The 12138-nt window shown below is 40.4% G+C and overlaps 1 protein-coding gene across 1 annotated transcript in view; it reads left to right on the top strand.

The window, feature by feature from the left end:
- LOC311041038 (ribosome biogenesis protein SLX9 homolog) overlaps nucleotides 1-766 on the top strand; it is a gene marked incomplete at its 5' end in the record, with an annotated part of 6600 nt that extends 5834 nt beyond the window's left edge. The window contains one exon of the mRNA XM_084051474.1: nucleotides 540-766. Within this exon, the coding sequence (XP_083907600.1) occupies nucleotides 540-660 (121 nt within the window). The 3' untranslated portion in view covers nucleotides 661-766. The remainder of the gene's footprint in view (nucleotides 1-539) is intronic.
- Between the last annotated feature and the right edge of the window lie 11372 nt (nucleotides 767-12138).

The following is a 12138-nucleotide window of genomic DNA, read 5'->3' as shown; positions in this document are numbered from 1 at the left end:
ATTCAATCTGGGAATGCATCTGTGTCATTTTAAATGTTTAGTTATAACCATTATTTTGTACTTTGGGCTATTCAAAAATAGCAGATCTACAAGCTCCGCGCTATGAGCTTGTAGATCTGCAATTTCTTTTCAAAAATCTTGAACATTTTAGCAAATCTTTGAATATTGAATATTTTTTTGAAACATTTTTAACTCAAAAATTTGCTTCTGGGGGGTCCCTGGAGCAAAACCTTTTCATGTCAAGGACCCCGCAAAATTATGTTTTTGGCCCGCCGACCCCCATCAAAATATGTTGTTCCAGGGACCCCCACCAGTTTAAAAATATATATATATGTAGGCTATTCAAAGATTTGCACAAATGTTCCAAGATTTTTCAAAAAACAGCAGATCTACAAGCTCGTAGCTCGTAGCTTGTACATCTGCTGTTTTTGAATAGGCAAAGTGTGAAAAAAAATATGGTTGTGGCTAAAATGAAAGTGTCTTTAATACAAAACAATGTCATTTACATATCAGTATTTCTGTGTATTTTTCTGTTCCAGAGAAACGGAGAGCAGCCGTTTGGGCGAGGCAGTGAAGAGCCTGGCCTCCAAGGCCAACCCTCTGGCAGACATCGCTGAGCAGCTGAGGAAGAGGATGAAACAGGAGGAGGAAGGAGGATGACCCAGTTACCCCCCCCCCACCCACCCCCACATAGAAGAACCCCCTCCAGCTGGCTCACACACTGCCCCCCCCCCCCCTTTTTTCCACCTAAAGAACGTTGGTTCTAGAACCCCGGTTCCGTTTAGTAGATTCTTGGAACCCCGTAGGTGCTTTTCACGGGAACCGGCGGCCGTGAACCCGCGGCTTGCGTTTTTTCCACCATGTTTTAAGCAGAGCCGTTGTAGTTTCGGGGCGGCATACAGTAGCTGAGCCCGTTTGGGGAGCAGGAATCCCCAATTTGAAATCCCAAACTCTGACAGTATACAGTATACTGTCAGAGTTGAGGGGAGACCTCCAAATGTAAAAGTTTGAGAACCATTGAGTTACAGTTTCCCTTTTCTTTAGTCTTTGCCATTGTTTATATCGCATCTGCATCTTCCAAACCTGTAGAATAGTGACACGGCCACTTTGGTTCCCAGAAAAAAAAAGTTATTTTGGTTCCACTTCCGAACCAACTTTTTAGGGTTCTGAACCCAATTCATTTTTCACTCTGAACTGGTTCAGAATTAGGCGGGGGGAAAAGGAACGGAACCAGTTCAACCTACGGTGGAAAAGGGTGGGCCCACTGTGAGCCGAGAGGCAGAGACTTTACCGACCGAGCCCACCTCACATCATGGTCGACCTTCCCCCCCAAGCAGCAAGCGTGTTTGAGGCGTACTGACTGTCCTCTGTTCCTGGATTATGTGTCAACCACGGGCAGGGCCAGAGTGGGACTCCAAATCTGGCCGGGAGATACACGCCCACCCAGGCCACCCTGCGCGCGCGCAGCGCGCGGCGATTTTTTTGGGGGGGCCTTATTTTTGGGGGGCCTTACAAAAGGGGGGCCTTTTTGGGGGTTAAAGGTAGTGGGGAGGCCTGCAGCTGCACTGAGCTGCAAGCAACACTGACTGCATTGAATTGAAATTGACTGTGGTTGGCCTGGCCTGAGCTTAGGAGAGATTTTTTTTTTCTGCATCACTGAAGCGCCGCGCTGGCTGTGGATGGCTGGCCTGACCTGATATTTTTTTTTGATGCAAAAAAAAAAAAAAAATGTTTTTTTTTTTTTTTTCAGGCAGGCCACTAGAGGGCAGGCCACCGGGAATAGTCCCGGTCCTCCCGACGGCCAATCCGGGCCTGACCATGGGACAAAGACACTTTGACAAGACGCCTTCACTACAGCCCAGCCCCCCGGGTCTGTGGTCTCTTTGTTTTAACCCTTTAAGCCCTGAAAAAGCATCTGTGTCACTTTTTGATTTGAGCTAAAAAGCATTATTTTACACTTTGGGCTATCCGAGTGCCGCGCTACGAGCTTGTAGATCTGCTATTTTTGAAAAATCGTGAAAATGTGTGCAAATCTTTGAATATATATTGTTTTAAAGCGAAAAATGTTAACTTGAGTCTTTGCTTCTGGTGGTCCCTGGAACATATATTTTTAAATGGGGGTCCGCGGCCAAATACATGTCATTTCGGGGGTCCTTGACATGGAAAAAAGAACCACTGATATTATGGCGACATAGGTTTTTTCAAAAAACTGTTGAATCCCCCAGAAGCAAAGATTTGAGTTACAAATGTTCGCTTTTGTAACTCAAATCTCAAGATTTGCAAAACTTTTTTTTTTTCAAAAACAGCAGATCTACAAGCTCGTAGCTATGAGCTTGTAGATCTGCTATTTTTGAAAAGCCAAAGTGTAAAATAATGCTTTTTAGCTCAAACCAAAAAGTGACACAGATGCTTCTTCAGGGCTTAAAGGGTTAAAGGACTATAGTTCACCCCAAAAAAAGGGCTTATTTTCTATCAATTACACGCCCCACGAAGCCTTGAATTCATGGAGATCGTTTAGTTTTTTCGTCGCATTCCTAAGCCAATAATTTGATGACCGGTGGAGTCTCCAGTATAGGAGACATTATAATAGCACATACATGGGCAACTGGCGGCCCGGGGGCCACATGCGGCCCCCACCTTCACTTAATGCGGCCCGCAGGTTAATATCAGAATACTATATAATATATAGATAGATTATTGATTTCAGCTGTAACAATGCCAAACATGCAAACATGACCCGCTTTAATCTATATTAGTAGCTTGATGATGACTAGCATTAAAATTATATTGTCTTTTTCATGTCCAACGTATTTGTATTTAAGTTCATAAAGTTAACATAAGTATAACTAAATGCATTTGAAATTAAATCAAAATGTTACTTTTCAGGATCCCAATTCAAAAAGTCGCCAAAATGGCGGATCTACAAGCTCAAAACGCGTCGCACTGCGACGCGTTTTGAGCTTGTAGATCGGCTATTTTTGCTACTTTTGTGTGACAATAGCCCGACAGTATATGCAACGTGGCCCTCTAGTGTGAGTGTGGAAATACAGTGGCCCCTCTCCATCATCAGAGTTGCATCACCCCTGTAATAGCATCTCTCCGCCGGTCATCGAATTATCGGCTTAGGAATGCGACGATAAACTAGGCTTCGTGAGGTGTGTAATTGATAGGAAATGCGTCATTCTTGTGGGTGTAACTACTCCTTTAAGCTCAGCCTGAGGGAGGAGAAAAAAAGTGAATGCTGAGAAAGCCAATTAGGTGGGTCGTCTTTGGATATTACCACACCCACGTTTCCACACATACAGTTAGTAATCCAATGGTGCTTAAATTAAAAAAAGACACAATTTCTATGTTGATTTTGTTGCTGTCATAATTATTCATCAGAATCTATCTACATGCATAGCTTTAGTTCAGAATCTATCTACATGCATAGCTTTAGTTCAGAATCTATCTACATGCATAGCTTTAGTTCAGAATCTATCTACATGCATAGCTTTAGTTCAGAATCTATCTACATGCATAGCTTTAGTTCAGGATCTATCTACATGCATAGCTTTAGTTCAGATCAACGACGTGCGGCCAGACCGCACCGCCATGGTCATCTTTATCTGTGTGACCACTTAAACCATTATTTTGTGCTTTGGCCATTCAAAAATAGCAGATCTACAAGCTCATAGCGCGGCACCGAGAGCTTGTAGATCTGATATTTTTGAAAAATCTTTGAATATAAATATATTTTTTTTAAAGGGAGGGGGGGGGGTATTTTGCCGCCGACCCACCCCCCCCCCCCCCCCCCCCCCATCTAAAAATGGTGTTTGTGCCAGCCAGGGACCCCCAGAAACTCTTTCAAGATTTTTTTTAAAGTAGCAGATGTAGCTTGTATATCTGCTTTTTTTTTAGAACCACTGATTCCTCTAATTCCTAAGAGTTTTCTGAAAAAACGTATGCTATTCTCAGTTCAAAAATGTCCAAATCCGCAGCCTTCCAAGAAAAGTCGAGAGAGAGAAGACAAGTCGGACATTAAAAACTAGGTATAAAATACCTCAAATGTGATCAGTGTTGAATATAATAAGTGTTTATTAATTAATTGGTCAAGAGTTACAGGTTCAGAGTAGAGAAAGGAGAGAGCGTAACAATAAGAACCGCCATCAATACAGACATAGCTCACATATAGATGTTAAAGTGACGACCAGAGTCGGCCTCACCCTCCAGACGGGCACCGGTATGATTAGGTTTGAGGTAAGAAAAGCCCAATCAATAGACACGGCTCCAGCCATTAGCAGTCATAAATAATGGATGCAGAGGGTAGATCACAGTGTCAAATTAAAAGTAATGCTATCTGTGTGTGTGTGTACACGAGCGTGCGTTTGTGCAGTGAAGACGGTTAAATATCTGAAAATATTTCGGGTCATAAGAAAGATTTGTATTAAAAAAAAAAGTCAGCTCAGAGGAGTAATTAGAAATGTCTTGCTCAGGGACATCCTGGCTTGCTGCTGTGGTCGTTTTATATGTGTTGCTTGCATGATCATCCATCCATCCATCCACCAGCCTGCAAGAGGAGACCTACGAGGTCCAAGAGTTCCAGGCCGAGCTGCAAGCACCGCAAGGAGGAGATGAGGCAGTCGTTCGTCCAGCGCGTGAAGGAGAAGCAACTCTCCACCCCCCCCAAAACACGCACAAACTCCCACAAAAGCAGCCTACTTTACCATACAACCATTTAATGACTTTAAAACAGATATCTGTTGGAATTAAAACCTTCCTCAACATTAGAACTGTGTTAATATGGGGAAAAAAACGACGAAAATCAAACTTATTCATACTCATTTTTCTAGCCACAGTCACATAATGTGAAATGTGTCCTCTTCACTATAACAACTAGCAGCCTCAAATCACTCTTAAGCATACACCATATTGCAGGCCCACTAACCACTCAGCTATGGCACTTTCATTAAGATGTAATGTTACAAATTGAAAGGAAACAAAAGGCAGACTCTAGCTTTACAAAATGTAAGTTGTAAAACATAAAAAAAAGTCAGGCTATACTCATTTAAAAGGTGTTAAATTATCATTTTTATCCCCCCCATAAGCTCTATATTTTGGATTTGTGATCTAATCATTGCTATGGTTTTGTAGGGAAGTGACAGTCTGTGGCCAACTACAGTGGTTGAGCCTTGAACCTGTAACCTATGGCGCACCAGGCAGTCACACTAACCATTCACCTACAGCTTACCTTTGAACCTGTGAAACATGTTCTTGTCAAGAACCCCCAAATTGACATTTATTTGGCAGTGGACCTCATGTGAAAAGAGAAAAAGTAGTGTCAGGGCCCCCCATGACAAAACTTTTAAAGAATATACATATTTATTCCAAATGTGTTCATATTGTCAGAGTTAAGAATCAAACTCATAACCTTTGGTTTCTCAGGCAGGCTCTTAATCCAGTGGACCACTGTGCTGTGCTAAGGATTGAAGGCCAAATAGAAAAGCCAAAGGCTTCGTTTCCATTGGGGTTCATTAACATTCAAACATCTAGACAAGCAACAGCACTACAAACCATAGACAAAATATTATGCTGTTAAGATCCTTTTTTTTGGTATTGTGTGTTGTTTGTCAAAGACGAATGGAGACCTTATCACAGTCAGGCAGTTGATAGCTCAGTGTGTAAGACACTGCCTGCATAATCCAGAGGCTGTGGGTTCAAGCCCCGCTCGCTCTTTACCAGGAATCTTTCCTTTACAAGGAAAGGTTCAGGGTAAGGAGTGAGTGAGGTTTGAACTCACACACCCAGAAAGCCTTAAAAGCAACACAGAAAGCAGTGAATTTCAGCCGGTACTGATGGCCTAGCGGACTAAATTCAAGTCACAAGGACTGGCATTGCCATGCCAGATACTAGTCGAAATAAGTTGCGCCAGTGTCGAGTACCGAAGATCATCTCATCCGTGCGTGAGCGGGGTGAGCCCGGGGGATCACTCCCCCGTGGTTTCCAGACAGTACAGCGGAGGGGGTTATAGGAAAAATATAAACGGGCAGCTGAAATATTACAGAGAGATGGATGAAGGGGCGTAGCTAGAGAGAAAGGGGTGGAGCTAGGGGGTGGAGTGTAGTAGTATATTCTAGTAAGTATAGTAGTTATAGTAGTAAGTATATTAGTTTAGTAGTAAGTACTATATTAGTTAGTTATATAGTAGTAAGTATATTAGTTATATAGTAGTAAGTATGTTATATAGTAGTAAGTATGTTAGTTAGTTATATAGTAGTAAGTATATTAGTTAGTTATATAGTAGTAAGTATATTAGTTAGTTATATAGTAGTAAGTATATTAGTTATTTATATAGTAGTAAGTATGTTATATAGTAGTAAGTATGTTAGTTAGTTATATAGTAGTAAGTATATTAGTTAGTTATATAGTAGTAAGTATATTAGTTAGTTATATAGTAGTAAGTATGTTAGTAGTAAGTATATTAGTTAGTTATATAGTAGTAAGTATATTAGTTAGTTATATAGTAGTAAGTGTTATATAGTAGTAAGTATATTAGTTAGTTATATAGTAGTAAGTATGTTAGTTAGTTATATAGTAGTAAGTATATTAGTTAGTTATATAGTAGTAAGTATATTAGTTAGTTATATAGTAGTAAGTATGTTATATAGTAGTAAGTATGTTAGTTAGTTATATAGTAGTATGTTATATAGTAGTAAGTATATTAGTTAGTTATATAGTAGTAAGTATGTTAGTTAGTTATATAGTAGTAAGTATATTAGTTAGTTATATAATATAGTAGTAGTAGTAATATAGTGTAGTAGTAAGTAGGACACTGTAGAGAATTGAACCTAACGAAACATTAATATTCTGGTCGTTTCGGTAAGCCTGGAACTGGATGGACTGGCATTATTTGTGAGCAGGGCACTTACACCACCCAGAGAATACCATATGATGCACAATACACATTGAATACCGACCACAGGTTATTAATAAGAGGCAGAGACGTGGGTTTCCAGTTTAAAAATGATGTTTGTTTGTTTTTATTTATAATTCAAGGCAGAATAAGCATCTAAAAATGGAAAGTTCATGAAGTTTAGGAAATATATTTATTTAGCAGCAATTTCACAACTAATGAAAACATAGTACAAATATCTATCAAAAAGGGGCATTAGCTAAGATACCAGTAGCCGGGGGGTATAGGTGGGAAAGAGGGGTTTCACTGCCATCAAAAGCGCACACAAGCACTTCACTCACTGTAAGACAAGAGAGAAATATATTAAAATACACACAACACTGGATTCTTGATCATGCACTGAAGCTAAATACAAAACCCCAATACTACACCCGTGACCACCCACCTATCGGCCTTCTAATTATCAGTGAGAACAGCTGGTTTGCACAAACAATAAACCAAAAATAATAAGGACAAAAACAGCAGAGGCAAACGGAGCTTCTAACTAAACAAAGGGACATAATAACCTGATCAATGACTTAAAACAAAAACTACTATGTGCGCAGCGACCTCCATAAAGTGGCACAGACTGGACGGACACCGGGAGCACCTCCGTTTACAAGGAGGTCGGGAGAGCAGTTAGGACAACATTAGGTTTCTCCAAGCTCACACATCAATACATAGTTATGGTACCTTAAGAAAGACACGGAAACGGTGCCACGACCAGCCAGACAAACAAACCAGCGGCCACGTACAGCTGCCTGTTGATTACGGGGGGCGTGACGTTGCGTTGCTAGGGGCAACCAGCATAAAGCTCAACCCACTACAATCTGAAAAGTTGAAGTGGGACATTCTGCATAATGAGTACTTTTGGTACTTGGATAACAATGACATGAGTGAAAATGTAGGCTATTTTATTAGTTAGGGAACAGGAGTTCGTCACATTTTATATACCTAGAGAGACGTTAATACAATGAATTGGCGTCTGATATAAACTATTCACCCTGGGAACGAGAATGCGTTGATCTTGTGCTGCAAAGTGTAGACGCTGCCTTCATGATCTGACCTAAACTCCGCTCATTCTTTACCCTCTACTGCCCTCTAGGGGCTACAGAAGCACTAGTCAAAAGCAACACAGAAAGCATCAGGTTTAGCCGGTACCAATAGCGTGGCGGACTAAGTCATAGCACAAGGCCTAGCAGTTCCACCAACAGGCTAGGGCTCGTCGCACTAAGGGCCGCGGGTTCGAATCCTGGTTTGCACCCAAGTCAAATCCAGCTAAGTCCCGTGAAGCAAGGTACTGAAGATTGTCCCGACCATGCGAGAGCGGGGAGGGTGGGGGGGTTTGTTCCCCCTGGTTTCCAGACAATAAAGGGGAGGGGTTATAGAAAAAATATGAATGGACAGCTGAAATTTTACATAAAAATTGAGAGAGGAAAGAAGGGTTGTGGCTACAAAAAAAAGATGTGGGGTTATTTAGTTTTTGAATGTTACACCACTAATAGTTGCAGTCACGACAGTCTATAATAATTATATTATAATTATATTATATAATGTACTGTAGTTAATGACCACATTTAGACATGTCTTTCTTTGAACTATTCCATAAATATGATCTAATGGCCAATAATGAACCAAACTAGGCACCACAATTACAATACAGATCCTGTACAGTTACACGGCACATGTTTAAACCAGTTGAATTAAAGGTAATTCAATGTTTGTAAGTGTCCCCATTCACTGCTGTCTGAAGCGTTCCTGAATGGCTGGGGAGGAAAAAAGGGACAGACCGACAGACAAAGCCTCCTTGGGTCAAACATGTGACACAGATACAAAACAAACCCATAAAAAAATACAAACAACATGTTATCAACAGCAACATGGTCATGGTCATAGGGCTGGGGGTTAATCTACTTGATTTAATCAATTAGACAAAAAGTCAATTCGAATTTGTTGATTTGTAGATTTAAAAAAATGTAAAAAATATATATAAATGTGTAATCGATAAGAGTTTTGAAAATAATGGATAGCTGCAGCCCTAGTTTGAAGTGTCTGCTGTTGATTGTACTGGAATCTTGTCATTTAAGTATACTTGATTCAAAAGCTGCACAATGTGTCCAAAGAATTAGTGCACTTACAAATGCCCATGTTTACTAATTATGAGGTTTTGTTCAAGGAGGTCATAGAAAAAAGGATTTGGAAGGAAATAAAGCCTGTGAGAAATGGGAGTATATATCCTTGACATGAAAAGGTTTGAGAACCACTGGTTCTCAAACCAGTTTTCATGCCAAGGACCCCCAAAATGAAATGTATTTGGCCGTGGACAAATCTGTTGTTCCAGGGACCTGTGATTGTGATGCTATATTAACAGTAACACATTCCCTTACACCTTACACCATACAGTTTGTAAACCTGGTTTAAACGGAATGTGTTGTCTTCAAGTCTATGCCTATGTCTATTAACCTATTCAATCCAGGAACACATCTCTGTCATTTTTAGATTAATTTGGCTATTCAAAAATAGCAGATCTACAAGCTCATAGCGCGGATCATAGCGTAGATCTGCTATTTTCTTTTTTGAAAAATCGTGACAATTTGTGCAAATCTTTGAATGTATACTGTATATACTTTTGAAGCGAACATTTGTAGAATCCCCCAGAAGCAAGCAAAAATGTTTGCTTTAAAAACATAAATATTCAACGATTTGCACACATTTTTCACGATTTTTCAAAAATAGCAGATCTAAAAGCTCATAGCGCTTGGTGCCGTGCTATGAGCTGAATAGCCAAAGAAATCTAAAATGATACAGATGCGTTCCCGGTCTTAATGGGTTAACCTCCTGCAGCCCAGGTTGCTGGTCATGGTGTCCAGTATCACTGGCACCATGCTGTGATCACGAGCACGGCCACGTTGTGCCACCATCAGCTTCACCGTGCCAGTAGCCCAGGTTCCCGTCGATGAGCAGCACCACTGGGGCCGGGGGAAGGGTGGTGGCCAGGACCTGTGGTACAGTCAGGCTTTATTTCTGTTGCATTAGCATTAGTTTAGGGGTTTATAATAACAATACATCAATTTAAACACTTTTGCAGTAAAATATGTCTGCATTTGATCCATTTGATGTATGGAAGACCTTAGAGATGTTGTGTGGTTGTAGCTCCTCTCCAGTAGGGGGAGCTGTTTGTCACTGCTGGGGAAAAAACCTGACCCTGAAACATGACAGTCATACCATGACAGTCATGGAACCACTTGTTCCTGGTTTGCGAATGTTTTACATTTACAACTGCCACATCTACATTAACGTTCACATTTCAAATATAAAGTGCTTAGCCCCAAGGCACGGATGTTACAAGTTAAAGCGCACCGGTCTAAGTACCCGTATCTTCTGTATTGTTCAATAAAACGCATTTTAATCCGATCGGCGGCCATTCTCCATTTTATTTTTTATAATGTATTAGGGTGCAATACATCTTCCAACCAATAGGGTCACGTGGTTGAAAGTATCAGAGAAAATTCTGAGAAAATGGCCACCAATCGGATTAAAGGCTTCTTATTGAACAATACGGAAGACACAAGCACTTAGACCAGGGGCGCTTTAACTTGAAACATCCGTGGCCGTGGGTTCAGCACTTTATATTTGAAATCTGAATGTTTATGTAGATGTACAAGTTGTAAATGTACAAACCTCGCAAACCAGGAACAAGTGGTTCCATGACGCTTGTAACAGACAAGCATCATGTGAACCATGTCTACACTGGCTTCAAGCATGTCCTGTTTAAATCCTCTCATTGTGATTCACAAGATTAGCATTAGTTTAGGGGTTTATAATAACAATACATCAATTTAAACACTTTTGCAGTAAAATATTTTTACATAAGAATCCATTTGATGTATGGAAGATCTTAGAGATGTTGTGTGGTTGTAGCTCCTCTTAAAAAGGTTAAAAACATACATTTTTAACCATTTTGTACCAAACCAACGTAAACAAAGCTGTGACAATGTGACTCACCGCTCAGTGTGTTTACAGATGTGATATGTAATATGTAAAGGACTTGTCTCTCTGGCAGCAAAACAAACACACTGACTGTTGACCTGGATGTGACATCATACACAACACCCTGAGCCCACAAACCCAAAAGACAGCGCGCGAGCGCCATCTAGTGGACTGGCTGTATTCCATCACATGTGTGAATAGATAACGGCAGTGTGTCTCTCAACTGCTACTGTGCTTCATGTAAAATCCTGCTGCAAGCAATTATGTATCTGAATATTTTCAAAAAGCACTGAAATGTTAAAACTAGCGTTTCTAAGAAGGGGGAGTATGTGACACAGATGAGTTTGATTGCTTGCATGCAATAGCTGCTTCTGTTGATGCACATTTCTCATCATTTCATTTTTCAGTTTGCAAAAAGCACACTGCACACATAATAAATGTAGGCTAATTAACAAATTACAAGTGGTTTAATGATATGATATTATAAGTGCAGATAAGTGGAGTGGAGCCTGGTTTGAAGCCAGCATAGGCAGGAGTAGGGTCAAGCTCACCGCTGTAGGCTCTGTATAGCGTAGACCTGGAATAACAAATAAGTGATCAATTGGCATTTTTGTAACACAGTGTAGTGCAGTGTGCCCGTTTACACCAATCTAATCCACTTTATTTATAAAGCACATTTAAGGTAAGGTAAGGTAAACTTTCAATTCAATAGTCCCTCAGTGTGTGTGTGTGTGTGTGTGTGTGTGTGTGTGTGTGTGTGTGTGTGTGTGTGTGTGTGTGTGTGTGTGTGTGTGTGTGTGTGTGTCTGTGTCTGTGTGCATGTGGATGTACTTAAGACCTGGAACGCATCTGTGTCACTTTAGATTTCTTTGGCTATTCAAAAATAGCAGATCTACAAGCTCATGGCGCGGAACCGAGTGCCGCGCCACAAGCTTGTAGATCTGCTATTTTTGAAAAATCGTGAAAAAATATTTTGTATATTTAAAAAAGAAATCTGTTTTATGATTTAGAATACATTTTTAAGAATCACCTCAGGTCTTAATAGGTTAAAGTAAAGGACAGTACTTGGAGAGAGAGAGAGAGAGACGAGGAAGAGATGCAGTTCCACCTGTATGCATTCCGGTTTCACATCCACAAGGAAACACATACTCACAAAACATATTTATTTACATGTATATCTTTAATAAAGATTTGGAATGTTTTTGAATTACTGATGA

This window comes from Gymnoscopelus microlampas (assembly GCF_963454915.1).
Source record: "Gymnoscopelus microlampas genome assembly, chromosome: 24".
Lineage (NCBI taxonomy): Eukaryota > Metazoa > Chordata > Actinopteri > Myctophiformes > Myctophidae > Gymnoscopelus > Gymnoscopelus microlampas.
This window is presented reverse-complemented; position numbering and strand designations above follow the sequence as displayed.